This window comes from Rhamphochromis longiceps, linkage group LG18 (assembly GCF_057381845.1).
Source record: "Rhamphochromis longiceps isolate RC_006_pf linkage group LG18, R_longiceps_female_GT1.1, whole genome shotgun sequence".
Lineage (NCBI taxonomy): Eukaryota > Metazoa > Chordata > Actinopteri > Cichliformes > Cichlidae > Rhamphochromis > Rhamphochromis longiceps.
This window is the reverse complement of record NC_140574.1, coordinates 16,679,508-16,700,055: the sequence shown is the minus strand read 5'-3', so window position 1 is coordinate 16,700,055 and position 20,548 is coordinate 16,679,508. Positions and strand designations below refer to the sequence as shown.

The following is a 20,548-nucleotide window of genomic DNA, read 5'->3' as shown; positions in this document are numbered from 1 at the left end:
ACACACACACCTATCAAAGTGTACACTTCCAAAAAACTAAGGCGGAAATTTTAAACCCTGGAGAACTGATGAGTTTGGTTACCTTTGACCATTGTTGGGTCATTTTGTTCTCAGCAAATGACACGATCTGTCAGAAAAAAAAGAAATCAACATTAATATTTGATGTGTGATTTTTCTGAGCAGCAACTATAAATTTATAGATTATATTTAAAGCACCATCGTTTAAAAAAACATCCAACTTTGTGTACTGCAATTTTCCAGTCACGGTTTAAGGCTTGTTAGTGGATAATAAAGATTTTTGTGTTTTTCCTCAGCTGTTCCTTAAAGGATATATCTTGTTTTGACTGTGGCTACTAAACAAATATTTACGGGATCTCAGAACATTATTTAGGGTCAGTCTCATCTTGTAGTTGAACCACTGACTCCACCTGATTGTGCTGAACTAATATTTAGTTCATTCATTCATATCTATATATTGTCCCAATAGGCATTTTTTTTTATGGCGGCATTTTATTTGATTTTTTTGAGCCATGGTAAAAATGCTACAGCTTTAATGGTAATGATTATTACACAAACACTGCTGGAATATTAGTCTAATATTGGTTTGTTTTAAAAAATCTTGTCATTATTTATTGATTTTTTTTTGTACCTGTGTTTCTTTATTGTTTCCCTATATTATATTTGTTTTAGTCACACGCTGCAGTGAATGGAACAGATGCACAGCAGCAAACCACCGAATAAAGCGTTTTCTAAATCCTTTCTAAAGGTCCGACTGTAAGGAGGAGTAAATGGTACATTCATTAGTAATCACTCCTGATTATATGAGGGCTTTTGAAAATAGGTCAGCATTCCTGTATTATCATCTTTACCTGCAGCTGATAGAGGACACTGTCCTTTCTTTCGAAAATGTTTTGCCAGACCTCCTCGTTCCCTGTGGGAGAAAATTGCCAAGGCTTTGGGTCTAGCTGAAATAATGGCAGGGTGATGCTTTCTTAATCAAAAACGTTCCTTTGTGTTTAAAGTAGAAATAGTTGGCTATGAGGTGATCACTCCGTGGGCAACGATAGTTGTTTGTGTAATGGATAAGGCTTTTTATTTATTTTTTTATTCAGCAATACGAGTTCAAATTATGAGTCTGAGAACAGCAGCTTGAGAACAGCTAAAAACTCCTTTAAAAATGTTTAATACTTCATGATGGCTGTTCTACAAAGATGTAATTTAGGTCTCAGCGAAGTGGCTGCGTTTTTGTAGATCTGTGTAATTCCCTGCAGACGCTCATTAGTCCACAGGTGATCAGGAGTTTGATTTTCACAGATTAAACGAAATCCCCCTCAGAGCAATCTTTAGTGTAAACTCTTTCAGTCTTAGCCCGTGCATTAGTGGGACCTCCTTTCTAAAGTGCGCAGCCAATTTCCCTGAGTATCGCAGCCACTTTTGGCAAGATCAGAACCGATGCTTTATCTAAAGAAAAAAAAAACACTCCTTCTTTTGGATGGGTAGGGATGCAGTTCACATACAGATGTGGAGGGACAGATGGAGTGTTTTTGTGTGTGTGTGTGTGTGTGTGTGGTGGTGGTGGGGGAGGCATGTGGAGGGGGACTGACTAGCTGATCTCCAGGCCAGTGAAATGCACAATCAAGGAGATCAAAGCATCAATGCGAGCTTAATTACCACTACTCCCCGCGCCCCCACCCCTCACCCTCACACCATCAGGCCAAATTACACATTGCATGCCCCCCCCCCCCCCCCACACACACACACTTTCTATCTATAAAAATAGTGAGTGAGGATAACAATGCACTCACTGCTGAGGAGCCGTCAGCAGCTCTTCACCCCCCACACACCAGCACACACACTTTTTTCCCTTCTCCTGGTGTGTCACAAAGGGCCGGCCTATCAGTCAGCCACAGTGGCAGTTTGCAGCTTTCCTCCTGGTAATCTGACAAAAGGAGAGAAAGACACTATCTCCTCTGTGTAGATATCACAATTGTGTGGACACAGAGAGCGCGTCTGACAACTGGCCCGTTTCCTTGTGTCGCACAAGCTTGACACACTCATCCTTTTGTGTGCGCGCGCGCACCCTCATGTGTGCGTCAGTGTCGAGGGGAAGCGCTGGACTCCGCACCTCTCCTCGTGATGTCACACTATCCCATTTTCTAATCTGAGACAGAGCCCCGATGATTAATTCAATTAAATCGTATGTCAGGCTTCCAGTTATTGAAAGTGACCTGATCTATGATGATATTTATCACAGTCGTAATGGGCAACTGTTCACATAAAATAACAGAAGAATTAGTGTGCATGCGTAGATTTTCGCATAATTGCCTTAGCATCTTTATCGATCTGCTTCACGGCTCTGATGAATAATTTGAAGCTCCACACTGATTGCGTGTATAGATTTGTGTATGGTTCAGTAAGGCCACAAGATGAGGAACATATTTGCTTGTAAAACATGCATTATAAAGTTGCTAGAGGCCCTCTGACTGCATCATTTACTTTGTATGATTAAAGACACGTTTAAAAAGTGTTTACAGTTCTTTTATTGACCATATTGAGAGAGAGCCCGGGCAGTCAGCAACTAATCGATCAAAAGGACACAAGTTTCTTCCTGGACAAAAAATCCTCTTCAAGTATGAATAGTTACAAAAGGGTTAACAGTGGCTTTTGAATATTAAAAAATATATATAGTTTAAATTCTAATTTAATGGCCTGTGTTTTCCCTGTCCTCATTTTCCATCAAAACTTTAAATGGTTTCAAAATATTGTTCTCATTTTTGATTCATCTTGTCTGAAAACTTATGGGTTCTTAAATGTATTCCAGTACAAGTAATTCAGCAATACTTCATCTTAATAAACAACAGGCTGTACCCAGTGGTACGGGATCTGACAGAGCCGGCCTGCTCCCTCATTTTTCAAAGCTTACATTTGGATTTTCTTTTTTTCATTATAAAAATGTTATTTCTACTCTGTAAAGTAAAATTCAATTATTTCAGATGCAGATTTGTTGATAGGATATGAAGCCTGTACTTATGAGCACCAGCGTACAGCCCAGTTGTCAGGACAGTCAGGATTCATTTGTGGGGGGTGGAGGGTCGTGGCAGATGAATCAGGGTCTGGATTAAGATGATTGTCGGCAAACAGCCTGGTGCCCAGGTCACCGAGGGTCAGCTCTTCCTGATGTGTTAATCAGGATTAAAGCCTGCGGGATGGTCCTTACTAGCAAAACACTACCCCTTTGACCCCCCTTTTTTCAGCTCTCTCACACACACACACACACACACACACACACACACACACACAGGGCCGGGCTGTAAAAGCACAAACATTGCCCCGACTTAATCCCCTAATTAAGCAGGCCCCTCCTCACTATTTAACCTCAGAGAGAGCCTCCTGGCCCTTGCACTCAGCAGCCTTTGGTCACCTCCAGCAGTGGAACTCTATTGTTTACTAGTGGATTTACTAAACAGATAAGGAAACCTTGTGAGGCCTTAAAAGGCCCCAGAAGATAAAGTTGAATAGAATAAGAGATGAGTGGGCTTTGAAGAGGGTAGATCACACTCTCTAATCCCAGGATTGAGGGGTCTTCCAGAGTTCAGCATGTTATGTGCATGAATGCAGGGAGGAGGTCTGGCAAATTGGATTGTCTCTGTTTCTGAATGGTCCCTATAGCAGAGGAACTTGTCCAGCTTTGTAGGTTCAAAAGGGCGCAGAAGCAAAAGCAGCATTTCATTAAACCTGTCAGCCGCCGAGCTATAACAGAAAGAGATTAATTGCAATTGTTAGGTAATTGCCAAACTGTTTTTAATGTAATTACTTCCATACTGTTTCATAATTGTCATTTAATATGATGTTTGTTTGCTTTATGGTGTACCTCCAAGAAAATTCTCCATGAAAGCGCAATAACAAATCTGTAATAACAATAACAGCACTGTTTTATGGTATTTAACATCCATAATGGCTCATATCATCGACCGCGCTGCTCTGAGAGGAGCATATGCTCACCGTGATGGCTTGTCTCTTACAGGGAATCCTTCTGAAGCGAAGTGGCAAATCCCTCAACAAGGAGTGGAAAAAGAAATATGTCACACTGTGTGATAATGGCGTCCTCACTTACCACCCCAGTTTACATGTGAGTCCCCCCCACCTCCACACACAGACTTTTGCTCCTTCCTTTGCTATTTCTTTTCCACTCGGCTTCATGGGTTTGTTACACCACTGTTTGTACTCGTGGGTGCTGCTGGATTTTTTTAATGCAGGACTTTTGTAACCGCTGAGCACAATTCTCTTGATGCGATTACATTTGCCACCATTGCTGTAGGAAACTGGATTGCAACCACATATGCACACGATGTCAACAGAGACTTATTGCTGTGTGTAACGTAACGGCCATATTAGCAAACCCTGGGACTTTGAGCTTAGTATTAAAAAACGGGGTGTCCTAGTGGTCATCTCTGCCCACCCTGTGGTGCCAATCCACGGTGTCTGCTAATGGAGACATGGCTGTGCTGCTGCGTGCCTGCCGCGCCCAGGCCTCACGCTGGCTTGTATTTATAATGGTTCTCACCGCATGGCAGCAGAGCCTGACCAGCCTCCCACATCCATCTTTGTCAGAGTCCCGCTGGGCTGCTAATACCTCTTAAACACTCGGCTGGCTGGCAGCAGACAGCTGAAGAGCCCGGTGCTCCACTCAGAAATGCCCGTCTCTGCCCTCGGATTCCCTCCATCACTCTCTGATTCTTCCAGCCTTGCGTTCGGCATGTCTAGATCATTTGGCCACATGAAATGAGCGATATTTTCAGCATCTTGTCTCTAATGAGACAACTCAAACTTTGAAAATGGGCCCAGTGGTTAGACATGAACCCTGTGTGTGGTCTTTTTTACTCTGACATTGTGTTAGTGGTTTAATTTACAAGCAGTTATTAGTAGAGCGGTGCCAGGCTAAAGTGATGTATGTAATTGACTGAACAGGCTATCTCTTGATCATTACAGCTATTACAGGTCATCGGGGCAATCTATGAATCTATGAATCTGTTGACTTACAGAGGGAGGTGAAATAAGGCTGACAGTTACATTAGCTCAAGCTCATTTTGAGCAGTGGAGCAGAGAAGGAGTAAGAAAAGGAGGGGAAAAAAGGGGGGAAGAGAGAGATTGAGGAAAGGCGCGAGGGAGGGAGGCAGCCTGAGAGTGAAAGAGGGGAACCTTTAATTTCGCAGTCAGCCAAGCCATCCACACAATCACCTTCTGTTAATTCTATCTGCTACATCAATTAAATTGTTTGTAGAAACTAATTGAATGTGGCTTAATCACACATCTTAATAGCTTTGCACGCTTCGATCTGGCTGTTAATTCCAGCAATAAAATGAAATGAGAGCGCTCACTGGGTAATTAGCGAGGAGGCTTGGGAAAGAAATGAGTGCTTTATGACACGGTAATAAAGCAGAGGAGCCGGTGGGGGGACGGCAAAGGCCGAGCTCGCCTCTATCTGGATCTTTTTCTGCTGAGCCCAATGATTTTCACCTTGGCTTCCCACATTTGGGCGGCAGTCGCTTTAAACCAAATCAAATGACCAAATTGAAAGAGAATGAGACAGTTTGCATTCATTAAGCCTACCATCTCGCTATTTGGAGAGACGGCGTGGGCACAGGTGATGTATAATGGCTTTACAATCATTTTCCCACTATCACGCAGCCGTAGTGGAAGGTCTAAGATGGGTTGTGACTAATGGGGATGGAAATTGAATAGTCTTTTAATTTGTTTTTCTTCTATAATTCCTGGATTCTTGTTGGTCCACAGACTGTAATCAAGTAGGTAAATTGTGGGATATATCTGGAAATACGAGCTTGTGTAGGGTGAAGGCTGCTTGATACAATTGTCATGCTCTTATTTATTACTTCCTGTAGGACTACATGCAGAACGTGCACGGAAAAGAGATAGACCTGCTGAGGACAACAGTTAAGGTGCCTGGGAAGCGACCGCCCAGAGCAGTGGCCACCGTCGCCCCCACTGCTAGTCCCAAAACCAACGGGCTGACCAAGGACCGCAGCACTTTGCAGCTGGGCATAGGAAACACAGGTCAGAATCCCTGCTTCATTATTTGTCCAATGGGCAGAATTTCTGCTCTTTTTTCACATAAACAGTTATGATACGATAGGATTAATAATTTTAGGGTGCTGTGTCACAACATGAATGACGGTATCACCCTCTTCCTCCCTGCTCTGCGTCCACTACACTTACATCACACTGCACTTTTGTACAAAGAGCACAAATGTGAGCAAAGTCTAATTATTTGAGGAGCTCATAGTTTGCTCAGCTTTGCAGATTTCAGATTTAATATTTTATGTTTAAAAACTTTATACAGCTTAGTAATGTTAATGTTAATGTATCAAGAGAGGCACACTTTGCAGTTTTGGTATAGTTACCTGGCACACCTGATGCATTCTGCTCATCTAGATCTAAACCTGCACCGTTCTCTCAGCTTTGGGCTCAAATAAACTAGAGCAAAGTGTAGGACTGCACATGTGAAAACACCCTTAGATAGACTACAAATATGGTGGTGCAAGCTTTTTAAAAAAAAATTTATTATGACTTTTTTTTACATCATTGTGGTTTTGGACAAATCTCAAAAAACATGTTCTAGTCATCAAGTATTTTTATTTTGTTGTTGCCATAGTACAACCTTCACTTCATCCTTTGGACTTCGGAGTGTCCAAAATGTAGTCTATTGGGAAATGATTTGTATATTTATATAATCTACTGATCCAGCTTAATCATAAAAGTTGCAATTTTAGCCATGGTATTGAGGCTAGTGCCACATTTATAACACTCACTTATGCTGGTAAATTTAAAAGCATGGACACTTTTAAGTTAAGAGAGATCATATATATACATTTCAGGCTCTTAGAAGAAATAAATCATACCTTGAATATGTAATGGTTACTCAATTAGGCTTTTATTACATTACTAATTTTATATTGCCCTCTGTTTGCGATTAATCACAAAAATGGCTCCCAACAGGTTAATTATCTTTCTGTATGTTTCATATATGCAAATTAGCTGCCGTGTAGTATACACACTGATGACTTAATGAGCATCTATGACAAATCTATTACTTCTCTATATTACTGAACAGGGAATCGCAAGTTGTGTTCAAGTAAATGCTGCAACCATGTTTAAGAAACAGTTGTTTATCGTTGTCTTTTAAGTCACTGACCTACTTATTCTCCATCCTCTGTGGTACTGTAGTGGTCACAGAGACAGCAAGCAGTTTAGTCCTGAGCATCGTGCCAGGATTTTTCCACCTTCAGGCTTAAAAATAGAGCTCTTCTCTCAGCAAGCAGTACCACTGGAGGCTGCTGAGAGTCTGGCAGCCGTATAGAGAGGAAGCCCGTGATTGGATTTAGGGGTTAGGATTAAGAGTAATTAATACTAATTAGCAGAGTGATCCCCGAAGGGAGGTGGGGTCCTTCGTCAGCTGTGAAATGGGCACAGTGTTTCCATCATTCAGGCTAAAGCTAACTGGCTGAGAGTGGGTTCAGTGCCAAAGATGTGCCACCAGGGACCGTTAGGACTGTCCGGGCAGGTTACTTTCAAATGTGGCCAAGGTGCTGCCACAGCTGAATGAGTTAATCAGTCACAAGCAGAAAGATGTAGGAGTTTACAGAGCGCAGGACAGGAGATCAAGGTTGTGTCATCCTGCAAAGTGTTGACCTTGAGTGCAGGGTTGAGGAGAGTCGTCTGAGTGGACGAAGGGCGGTGAAAATCAGGCCAGATAAGGTTTTGGGGAGAATAAAACCCACCACCAACTGGGTTTTTTTCTTTCTTGTTGTTAACGCAAAAGTGTTGTTTTCACCTGATAATCATTTCTTGGAAAAGACTCATCAATGATGAATTCCCAACATTTTCAGTTTTCATCTATGTCTGCATCAGGGAACAATGTGAGAGAGATTTGCCTTAATCTCCACTTAGGAAAAGAAAGGTTACAAATCACATCAGGTCTCTCTCCGGGTGGAGGACCCTCTTCTGATTATGCGATCGGGATTTTGATTTCATTAGACATGCAATTGATGAAGGGAACAAAGGGGTAATTTTTCATTCACAGCGTCCAAATCACAAGCCTTGTCTTTGCCTTTGGTAATTCATTCATTCCTTAGATCTAAAGACCTTTATAATCACTGGGAGAAGAGGGATAGCAACCGGGAGAAGGAGGGGCAGAGTGGATGGGGGGAGATAGGAAGATGAAGAGGAGAGGTTGAGAAGACAGAGAGTAAATGTGGGAACGCACGCGCCCGCGAGTTTGCCAAGCGGCCAGGTTTAATTCCTTTGCTGGGTGCTGAGCGGAACCATTTTAAATATGATCCTCCCTGTTAACATGCGTCCTGCCGTGTCACCAGCGACAGATACATTGTATCAAAGTATTAATGGGCCCAGTCACTTTTAATCAATCCTCTGGGAGGGAGAGATGCGCTCACCACAAGGGAGGAAAAGGAGAAAAGTGTTTCGCCCATTCCCTCCCAGCTCTGCGCCATGATTTGTCTCCAGCTTATATAGTGCTACAGAACTAAGAACCACACACTCCCTAACTAACAGGCCAGTAACAACTTCGGCAAGTTGAAATATTTCCCAATCTCTTCAGTCTGAATCCCTCAACCCTGTTGGGTAAGCGAAAACCATCTCCCATATTCCAAATGTGCTTAGCTTAATTATCTAAAAGTGAATGTTGTTTCTCTAAAGTTGCTTTATTGCAACACGGAAGTGCTGCTGGGGATCCCTCTGAGATCCACTGAGAGAGTTAATTGTTCGTATCGAGATCTGTTTTGTCAATAGAAATAGACGTCATCAGATGGAATCTGAAAAGGAGCTGAAATGGAGAAGAAAGCATCCGTAAAAATGTCTATTTCCAAAGATAATACAGGCTGTACTTTCATACACAAGGGCTAAAATCAATATTTTAATGTTAATTTGTTGCGTACAGTTTAAGAAATCATTGTATAAAATGCATAAGTCTGAATGCAAATGCTGTAGTGACTTGTGATTGGATTAGGAGCCGCAGTATGAGAGGCGAAGGGGGACGTCTGGGCGTTGGTCATGATGATGATGGTGGTGGTGGATTACACAGCCGCAGATGATGTGTTGCTCGGCCCACATTAGCATGAATGCTTCATTATCTCACTACTTGTACATAATGGGAACAACTCCACGGAGGGGTCAGGCCTCGTCACGGCTCATCAGCCCACTGACGGCCCGGCCTAAAGAGAAATGAGAAGCAAGGCAGAGCTGCTCCCCGCTAATCCATCGCCTGTACTTAACACCCGAGCCTTGGATCGCCTGCAGTAGAAACTATATGGCTTTTGTTATCTCTTTTTACACATGACAATAAAGTCCACAGTGGGTTTTTTTCTGTGAAGAGTTTAAGCAGGAAATGAACAAAAGTTAAATGTTTAGCGTGCTTTCTTTATAAGAGAATCAGTGTCAGAATGTGTTGAAGAAAAGTAGCAATTTGTTTTGTTTTTTGGTGATATTTTTTTAATAAGTAGATGCAGTGGTAAAAGAATTATAGTCTAACAGATAGCAATATTCCAGTATAATAATGCCCCATTACAAATTAAATTATAATGTAATAATATAAGTAGATCATTATGGTACATAGCACAGTATTTTTAATGACTGTGCAGAAGGGTGGTTTAATCTATAGAAATGCTATTATTCTAAGCTTAATGAGGAAAGCTGTCAAACAAATAAAGCTGGGCAAAAAATGTAACATCCCAGTAGTCTAATATTTAGAACTAAGCAGTCTTTGTTCATCCGGATTTGCTTATTTTACTGTTTATATTTCATGTAATGTCAACATAAATGGCTGCAATGGTTTTTCATAGAGACTTAAACAGCGACTGGACAGAATGAGGCCTCAAACTGGGGTTTTAGTTCACCCACAATTCAAAATAAATCCAGTTATATTGTCAATAATCATTAATTACTAATATTTTGTATTGTCTATGACACCAAAATCCGTGTGAGAGATTTCCAATTGAGTATTAATCCCTTGAATCTCAGTTTGAGTCATAATGTTTCGTCATTGTCAGTCCACCGTAGTGCCACTGTTAAATCTATAAAATGTAAAGGAGTCGGGCCTGGCTGGAGCTTTGAGTACAGTGTTCTTTTAATGCCACAAGCTGATTATTTCTCCACTGTAATTACATTATCCTCCCCTTTATGCAGGAGTGGTCTCTGGGGACTAATGGATACAGCCATGTATAATTCATTAATCATTAGCATCCAATTTGACAATTAGACATGATTGTTGAATTTTAAATATCAATCGAAGTTGCCTTGGAGTTATCTAATCCTTCCCCCCCCCCTCTCCTCTCTATTTTAAGGTATCACAGAGTGAAACTTTGCACTCTGTGAATTAAAACACATTTTGAATAGTGGAAAAATGGATTTTCTGTTACAAATGCCTCTAACTTTAAACAGTAACACTAACGTTGGCTCTGGGAAATAACATGCAGTGGTGCACTGCTGTCCAAAATCACATAATAATAAAAAAACACTTACCAAGAGCAAATGTATAGAAGTCAGAGCTTTTTAAAAAAAAACTATATAATTTATGCGGCACGTTTTTGGAAAACAAAGTTTCACATTTTCTTTTCAATTCTCCTACTCCAAGGCTCTCCCCCTCCCCTCCTCCCCCCTCCTCCTCCTCCGCTCTGATTTCAGCATGCTAATTTAGTCGGTGCTCCTCAGCATGATTCCCTCGCTCTCTCTCCCATTCTTGCTGCGATTCTGCTCCCTCCCCTCTGGGACCTGAAGATTAATATTCCTGGGCCCAACAAGATAATTACTGATACTAATTAGACATGATTATGTGAATTTGATACACTTATTACTCTAGATAATGAGTAGGACATATTATCCTAACAAGCACCCGTGCCGCTTAGTTTACTTTACACACGAGCCACACACTATATTTTCTGTTATTGTCACCTCAATCAGAAACTGATATTCTCTTGTAATTATTAAATAAAGGGCCTTGATGTGTGTTACCTGTAAGATGAGGAAGCTTTGTCAAGAAAATCAGAAAATTGTGTTGATTTCCATAACAAAACCTCTGATGTTTTAACCTTCTAAGTGCCAGTGTGATATCTATTGGCCTTATTAAACTGACTTGTTTTTACAATGTCATGCAGCATGTGTGTGTGTGTGTGTGTGTAGACGCCCACGCTACTTTTAAGTAGCACTTACTTTCCGTTACTTTTATTTATTATTTATTTTTTAGAACATATTTTCATGTCACATGAGAGATTCCCATTCATCAGATTAACTGTCGGAGCTGTATTTTCCACCTCCGACAGTTAATCTGATTCCGCTCACATGACTGGAAGCATATCGATGAGTTTTTCAGAGTAGTTAGGACGTGTTGTAGGAGCTACTCACGAGCAGGAGGGAAGGACCCCACATGGTTCAGCCTAGCCCATGAATTAGTAAAGAGAGCCAGGCGTCCGTGGCTTGCCTGATTGGAAGTTAGGGGGAGAACGCCTACTGACGCCAGTGGAGATCGATGTGGCAGTCAGAGGGATGAGGCGAGATAATTAGCGTTCAGAGTGTATCTTGTTAATTAAGGGCTAATTAGAGGCAGAGGCGGAGGGAGAAGGGTTTTGTGTGTGTGTGTGTGTGTGTGTGTGTGTGTGTGCGCGCGCGTGTGTGCGTGGGGGGTTGGTTGACAGAGATATGTGCACAAATAGGGTGGCAGCAGTGTTGCAGTGCAGTAGAAACTACCTAAAACTGTTAACTCAATTACATCATTATCCTCTGAGCTTGAAGAAAACAATCCTGCAAGTAAAGAATTCAAACAGCTGTATGCAAAATAAGAAACGAGCATTAATTTTTAATTTTTTTTTATTTTCCAGGCGCTTCTCACTCCAACAGCAGCACATCCCTCCAAACAGGCGGGTCGGCGTTTGGCGGCAGTAAAGATGGCATGCACCAGCGCTCCTTCTCTGTGTCCAGCGCCGACCAGTGGAATGAAGCCATCAACACCAGTACAAGCAGCGGAGCCCGTAAGCCCTCCACCTACGCTTTCTACATCCTCACTCGCCTCCCGAGTTCTTATAATTCGCATATAATTCATTATTGCCACAAAGAACAGAATGTATTAAAATAAACTTAAGGGGACCTGATCCTGAGTTGTGGAGTGATGGAGCTGCCATTTGCTGAGCTTCTTCGGCAGGTGAAACAAGCCTCATTTTCATAATTAGCTGATTAGAGCTGTGATCGCTGTGACCTTTTTGGCTGCTGCTCTTTGATAGAAGCAGCATGTTCAGAGGAGAGGAACGGTGAAGGTTAACTTTCCGCCATCGATGCATCTCCTCTTGCTGCCTCCTTGTCACATTTCGCCCTGTCACTGTACTTGAGTGAAGTAAGAAAATATATTCACCATGTCTGCTGCCCCCCCCCAAATCCCATCCTGTCTTTACCTTCCATCTTACTCTCTGCCCCCCCTCCTCCTTCTGTTTTCCTCTCTTTTTCTTCCGAAGAGGAAAATGAATGCTTTTCGGGGGTACCATTCATCACCAGTTATTTCCCTCTCTTTGTGGTTGGCAGTAAAAAAGCACTTAAATGCACATCAACAGAATAACAGTCATTTCCATGCATGTTTGCACTCTGGTAGTTCTCATTAGCACGGCGGCGGCTCCCCCCCTCCCCATGGGCTCCCAGGGGCCCCGGCAGTTTAAAGAGCGCACTTTACGAGCGCTGCTGGAGTCCAACTGCACGGCCCTCGTGGTTCCGCAGACAAGCCTGTCTCTCATTTGGAGCTGCCAAACGATCAATTCTGCCTGGACGCAGGCACTTCCATCACCCCCTACCCCTGTCTCCCATCAGCAGCATGCCCAAAGCAGAATTACTTAGATTCGTGGGGTCCTCAAATAAATGAGCATGAGTGTGTGTGTGTGTGTTCGTGTGTTTGCGTGTGTGTGTGTGTGTGTGTGTGTATATATATTCTGTATGTGTTCTTGCAGAATTTTTGTGAGTGGCTGTTTGTATGTGATTTTGTTTTCCACAGAGCGTGTTTGCATTATAATGTGTGTGTGTGTGCGTCTGTGGGGATGTTTGTGAATGCGGGTTGGGCGACCGAACTGCAGAGAACAAATAGGACTTCCTAAACATTGTGCTATTGGAAATAAGGAGGCTAGAATTTCCTATTTTCATGTTTGGTAAACTGTAAAGCCTTTAATATTAACATAGCTCATTAACCAGCATCCAGTCTTCAACTAAATCAGATACAATTTGCTCCATTATTTTATTTTCTTCAATTATTTTCATGCTACTTTTAAGGTAACCACAAATGAGCTTGAATGAGGCAAATGAGCTGAAAATAATAGCAGAAGCGATGTGTCAAATGATAGATTATGTTAGAGGAAGAGAAGTGTCTCTGTAATCAGTGCATAGTCAGTGCAGACAGTTAAAGGCTTACGCTGAACGCAGCATCAGAAACTTTGCTGAATATCTTGCCGTTAATGTCGCCTTACAGTTTAAGGACGTGAATTAAAGTAGCGGAGCAGATCTGCAATGTAAAGTGATGCCGGGCTGTCACAACACAAACTTGATTGAAACGCAACCCTCTTATCTTCCTTCCTAATGTGTCTTCAATAATCAATAGAGGGTGTTCCGCAGTAACGGCTGCTCATGTTTTGCCATGTGAATTGACTCCAACCATGCCCAATCACTCCATTATCCTTGGTGAAGGTTGCAGGTTAACATAAAATGTGATTCTGAGATGCAAAAACAGCAGATTGATGATTCACTGGAGAATGAATGCATCTTAGCCAGGTAACCATTTCCATATTATTTAAAGAATGTCCTCATTTGTAAACCTATTGAACGAAGGCAGAAGCCAAGGTAGTAGCATCTCTTGAATATTGAGCGCAGATTTTTGATTAAATCCCGGCCCAATTTTTCTATTGCTTGCATTCATAAAGACACCCATTCTTAATGCACTGGATGCTTGTTTAGATCCTGGTCTCCTTCACGCACCTCAATCTTTGAGCCTGAATTAAAAGCAAGAGGCTCAAACAGTCAATTGATAGGCTGGCTGATGACAGTAACTTAAGTCTTTGTCAATGCGTGAGTGAAAGTCAAAGTCAAAAGACTTCTGCCTTTCAGTGTCACCGATGCCTTGAGCCAGGTCTTAAAACAGGGGAAATTGATTAAGTAAAACTTTACATCATTCAAAGGTTATCTTTTCATGTTTTCTGATATATTTTTGGTTTATAATAATATTTCTAGTTATATTTTATCACATTTTATTTACGTTAAATGTATAAAATTGTTTTGTCAGAAATAAGTGATGCTTACGTGGAACAAAGAGTTGATTAATTAAGAAGTATTTATCAGGTTAACCTGTAATAATTGAAATAATTGTTAATTGCAGAAGGGCTTGTGAGCCGTGTCAGTTTTCATGCCAATATGAAAATATGAATTTTTTGACAATGCTGTGCTGATTATCAAAACCTTAGTCCATGCAAAGTTTGCGTCGCTTCCCTTTTTTTAATCCCTTGTGCTCCAATTTATTTTTGCACCATTGCTAATTTATTTATATAAGAGTGTTTTTTTTCTCTCTTCTGAGTTTGCACATCAGCACACAGGTACTTAATGCACAGATAGCCTTTTCCTGTGGCACTGTGTTTTACACCTTGGCCTCCCAATGCGAGGGTGATGGCATGTGGGGCGTTTGATTTCTACGCCAGGCCGTAATGAAGTTTGACATTTAGTTTGGAGAGAGCAGCAGAGCGCGATCAGGCCTTGATTAGTACGCTCTAATTGAGGATAATAAGGGGGAGGCGGTGATTGTTTCTAATTTTTGCCATTAATTGCAGCCGTTGGCTTTGATTGAGGACAGGCAGGGCTGCCATGTCAAGGGGCCTGGCGGAATCATAGTGCTCCTTACCCGGAGCCTCTTGAATAACAATGAAATGACTCCCCCCCCCCCCAATTCTCTTCACCCTCTCCCCCCTGCTGCTCACTCTCTCACCATTTTTCATTCTTATTCATTTTGAGCGTAGCGTTGGTAAAGATGTTAGCAGCGCCCTCTGTCTCACCCATGGCCTCCGTTCTGGAGCTGTCATCTCAGTGCTGGGAGTGCAATACACTGTAATCACAGGTTAGCCTCGTACCTACTCTGCTGCCCAGGTGATCTTGGCTGAGTGGGTAAAGAGACTTCTGGTCCCCGGCGTGCTTCATTACCCAGCTTGGTCCTGATGGCCCTCATGCACGCTAACAGCCAGCTAATAATGCCACGGTGAATTCCTCGCTTGCAGTTTGCTTTCAACTTCATAATTGTCAACTTAACAAATTTTAATTAACCTGCCATGCATCATTTAGAGCTGAGAACCACTCAGGGGCTTTATATAAAACTATTATATCTCACACGCTTTGCTATTGTTGCTTAGTGATGTGTGCTGTAGTTTTAAATGTCCTGCTCCTACACCTGAATATCACAAACTTCTTAAAGCCCAGTGGATGCAAACAAAGGGGTGTGTATACCTTTTTACATATATATATGTTTCAGGTGCAGAGCGAGCTGTGCCGGGGTCATTTTCCACAACATTAAGGGCAGAAATTGATAATTAGAGGTGTTTATGACACGGTTGGGCCCCCCTGAGGGGCAGCCCTCCCCTTTAACCTCAAGCGACATTAAACAAATGCTGGCTGTCACTTTGGAGGCAGGTTGGAGCTCGAGTCTTCCACCCGCCATACGGAGCTGTGCTGGCGGGACAGACGCTGGTATGGAGAGGGAGGAGGAAACAGAGGGTGGGGGGTGGGGGGCACATTGGAGGACCCCTGTGCCCCCAGCTGTCTGAGCCAGCTAATGACTCGTCTCAGGGGGGCTGTTGTAAGAGAGCAGGGAAATTGAAACAGACGCCTTGACTAGGAGCTGCTACATGTGTGGCTGCGCGCTGCCATTCAAAACACCAGAGAGCCTAATATATGGGCTCCAGCTCATGCACTAATGTTATGTTTATTAATGTGATGGCATATAATCAATACATTGCTATTTATGCTGAAATATTAAGATTACCTTTAAAGACACTTCTCCTGTTTTCAAACAACTTAGAGATCGTTTTAATGAATTTGTTAATTTTTCCCAGTAATGACTTTACGGTTTGTATACATTAACTCTCATCAAGAATAATTTGGAGGGCAGGCATAATGATGTTCGTCTCAGGTGTCGTTTCCTATATTTTGCCCACACTCGAGCAGTGTATCCCCGATCCTCTGAGCTCCCCCCACCCCCGCTCAGGCATCTTCAGTCCCCCGCTGAGCCCATCTTACTCCTCCAAGACAGCCCCATCTCCCCAAAGGTAATGACCGAATTAGGCCTAATGTTGTACACTGGCTAATGGCACAGTGCCGCACATTATAGCATGTGCAACTGGCAACGACAACAGCAATAATCCCTGAGCCCCTTGTCCTCCTGCACTCCACCCCTGGGGCTGGGACGGTGCACAGGGAAATGAATGGAGTTTGCCACACTACAATGAGCTTTTGATGGGAGACAATGGAGGAGGCTGCCAGCACCACACAGGGTGGTAAGATGAGAGCAATATGGGGCCCATCTACTGGCCCTCCCTCCCTGCTTCCCCCAGGCCCCTGGCCCCCGCTCCCAGATTCATAATGGCATCCGGAGGGGGAAAGAAGGGAAAGTGATGTCAAATGTCAGGAAATCAGAAAGATGGCAAGCTGACATCCCCCTCCTATCGTCCCATCCCTCCTATCCCTTTGCCCAACGGTAGCACAGGTTAATATCACATTTATAAAATCACTTACAAGAAACAAAGCCGACTCTTAGCCCCCTGTCACTCTCAGACAGTCATATAAAGAGCTTTGCCGCAGGCCAACTTAGGTAACCATTTGTTCAGTGATAGCCCCATACCTGTCCTTCAGACCATCTAAAGCTGGAGTTGTTACACAGTTACTTTTAGAGCTCTCGTAGCCATTTTGAACTCCTCCTACTGTAGATGCAATACTGGATTGTGACAAGTCTACATTTACTTTTCATGATATTTTCAATATTGTAAACACTCAGCTGTCATTTCACAGGAATTAACATGGTGCAAACATACTTTTTCACCCTTTTTAGGACGTGATAAAATTATTATTATTATTTTAGCTTCAATCTCTGTTTTTGTAACTCATTGCGTTAACGCTTGCTGTGCCACTAACGTAAGAGTTTTGAGACATGTGTATATCTGCAAAATATTAAGTCTACATTGTCCACACAAAGTCACCTTGATGATATTGATCTGCAAGGGAAAAGTCATTTATGGATACATATGAAGTCATTTTAAATTTTTTAACCCAGCATTCCCTTTTTCATCCATATTCTGCATCTCTTTTTCTAAATGTATCACGCATCATCATAGCAAAAGACAGAAAATCCCGCATGACCTTGTTTTTCTTCACTGTCTCCGTCAAATTTTTCCTTCAGTAGTCGTGAAGTCATTACTCTGTGTATTCGTTGCCTGCAGAAGCTCCAGAAGAAAATCATAATGTCAATTTTTTTTCCCAACATGTCAAATCTAAAACAAAGTTCATCCTCACAGTTCTTGAATAAATCATGATGTTTTTTTTCTATTGTTTGGAAATATTACCTTGACTAGAATTGATTCTGTCTAAAAAAGCAGAACCTTATTCTACACATTTCTATGAGTGATCCACCAATGGGACAGCTGCATTTAATCAGGTTTAAAACGAGCTAAAATTAATAAACATACCTGTCATACTTTATTTGTTTGGTGAGGTTTGATGCCAGTTAGCAGTCAGAACTACGATCATCAAGCTGATGATCATATAGTAAAAATTAAACTTAAAGATAAGGCTGAAAATCCAGAGTGTGTTTTCTTTCGCTGTTCAAAAACAGTAACTGTTTCCCCTTTTATGCTTTTTTTCCCACAGCTAACGGGACGAGTGATCTGACCGGTTCGAGTGTGGGCAGTGCAACGAGTCCTAAACTTGAGCCACCTCCCTCGCCACACGCAAACCGCAAGAAACACAGACGGAAAAAGAGCACAGGCATCACAAAGCCAGATGGCTTATCCGCAGGCAATGAAGGTATGAAAAGTTACAATGCTACATTAGCTAGATGATAAAAGTTGCAGAATGAACAAAAATATATAAATCTTTCAAGTGCTGCACAGGGGACTGACTGGCAAAATACTCACCTACTATTATAGAGACTCAGTTTCATTTTGTGGAGCAAACACACAAAAAAAATTGCGATTGTACATGTACAGTTTGTGTTTCTATGTTTAACACATAGCACCAAATTTACCAGATATGCCATCTAATTCTTTCTCCTTCAAAGTTTTGGTTATTGGTTGCTCTGCACACACACACAGATACATAAAGTTGCACAGATCTAAACAGTAGCCCTAACTGGTAGGCATGAATGTATACAGACAAAAACTATAGAAACTTCTTTGCATCCTTTTACTGTTTTTATTAACATATGTGCTATTCAGTGATCAGATTTAAAATGACTCCTTATAGTCGTCATGGAATAAGTGCATGTAATCTTCTTTATTTTGGCTGAATGTGGCCTATGATACACATAAAGGTGTGTAGTTTTGTATCTCCCTGTGGCCCCCTGCACAGTTCACCCTCAAAGCCTCCATTTATTTTACTGTTGCGTGAATAGCGAATGTGGCCCTCCTCAGCAGGGGAGTGGCAGTCAACTCTCCACCCAATTAATAATGATTCTTCAGTCCAATGATGAATGGACTAGTCTAATTGGATGGCATTGTGAAAACACTGTGGCGCATTTCAGAGGCCATAAAACTGATGTCACCAGAACGGGATGATCAATCAACAAGATTGATACGCTGGATAACAACAACAATGGCATTGACGCCTCCTAAATGGGGCTTAGCATTTATAATCATTATACTTTTTTATCATGGTCTCTGACAGCTTCTCTTTAAAGTCTGAATGGGTCTGCTGACCACATTGTTATATAGAGGGAACATCATCAGCATCACATAGATAAGTGGTATGAGATAAGTGGTGCCCTTTTTATTGCTAGGGTAGTGTGTGGTGACATCGGCTTCTGTAGGGGTAGTCTGGCAGTCTTAAAATATTCTGAGTTAGCCTTCAGAACAGACATCGCTGTTTCCAAAATAGTTGGGACGTTGTATCGAATTGATTTGCAGTCATTTGAAGATTTGTTAAATTCAGAATAGAAATGTTGAAATTGAGACATTTTGCTGTTTTTTGAAATAATATATTTCAATTTGATTTTGTAATACATTTATATATTATTTTTTTATAATGGTCACTATATTTTCAGTGTGTCTGCCGCGCTGTCTTAACACGTGGCATGGTCTCGTTGTCTGGATGGCAGCCATTCTGCTCTAAAACCTGTATTTATCATTAAGCATTATGGTGCCTTCACAGATATATAAGTTATCAGTGCTATCACTGAGGTTAGCTTTATTATATCGATAATGCCACATCCACGATTTGCTAAATAAATTACAAACTGTGTACCATGGTGATGAAATCCCACCTTCCTTGCATTTTTATGCTCTTAATTTATTGAACTATATGCCCACGAAGTCTTTCCGTCTCGTCTCTTGGAGATGTATATTCAATAACGTTCCCAATTAACCTAATTATCTGCGAGCAGATTGTCTTCCATGACGCATGCCCCAATTTTTTTGAACCATGTACTTGGGATCAAATTCAAAATGATTATATACTTTTCAAAAGCAGTAAAATCTAGCAGTTTCAACAGACTATTTTCAGCCTTAAAGTGATTTCCAAAGCAGTGCATTCTGTTTTTATTTACATTCTAAACAGCGATCCAGCTTCCAAGAAATGGGATGAGCTGCTGTGTATCTAATCAAGCATCCTTTTTTTTTTCCAAGGCACCCGTTTCTTCAGTTTTATTTGACATTACTTAGATCTTAATGTATATCTCCTGACAGAATTACACAGTCACATTAAAGTCTTCACTTAGCGATGGCTGGTATTATCGAACCCCTTTATATCTCGGGAATAAGTGTACCACACGGTGCAAGGTTTACTTCAGAGACCGAAGTATAAGAGTAATCAGACAGGAGGAGGCAGATTCTCAATGTTTCTCACATCATCAAACATGCACATTGTTTTCTGTCTCTCTCATTGTTCTCTGCAAGCTTTTCTATTAGCATCAGCTTGTCTGTTCTGCTGAATGCTCTGGAATACAGACGTATCGCTTAAATATTGGATTCACCCAAGTCTGGGATGTGAGTTGTGTCTCCTGTTAAAAGAACAGGAAAGAGAGAGAGGAGAGATGAGGTGGGATCCTTGAATAAATTGCTATCAGTTTATCTCATTTACGGGGCAAATCAGAAGCATGCAATGCAGGCTGAAATTGAATTTTAGTAGTTGTGAAGCATCATAAATCAAAACAGCGTGAGCGTCTTAAGGTGAGAAATCATTTTGGTCAACATGGGACGTGTGGGATGTACATGGGAGCCTGGAGAGACAGTCGCTGCAACATAATTTCCAAATA

At 41.7% G+C, this 20,548-nt stretch overlaps 1 protein-coding gene across 1 annotated transcript in view; it reads left to right on the top strand.

Moving 5' to 3' along the window:
• The window catches only part of agap3 (ArfGAP with GTPase domain, ankyrin repeat and PH domain 3), a 73,471-nt gene that overhangs the window by 28,329 nt on the left and 24,594 nt on the right, over positions 1–20,548 (top strand). The window contains exons 10-13 of the mRNA XM_085388275.1: positions 4,025–4,129; positions 5,901–6,072; positions 11,904–12,053; positions 17,950–18,105. Of these exons, the coding sequence (XP_085244401.1) occupies positions 4,025–4,129; positions 5,901–6,072; positions 11,904–12,053; positions 17,950–18,105 (583 nt within the window). The remainder of the gene's footprint in view (positions 1–4,024; positions 4,130–5,900; positions 6,073–11,903; positions 12,054–17,949; positions 18,106–20,548) is intronic.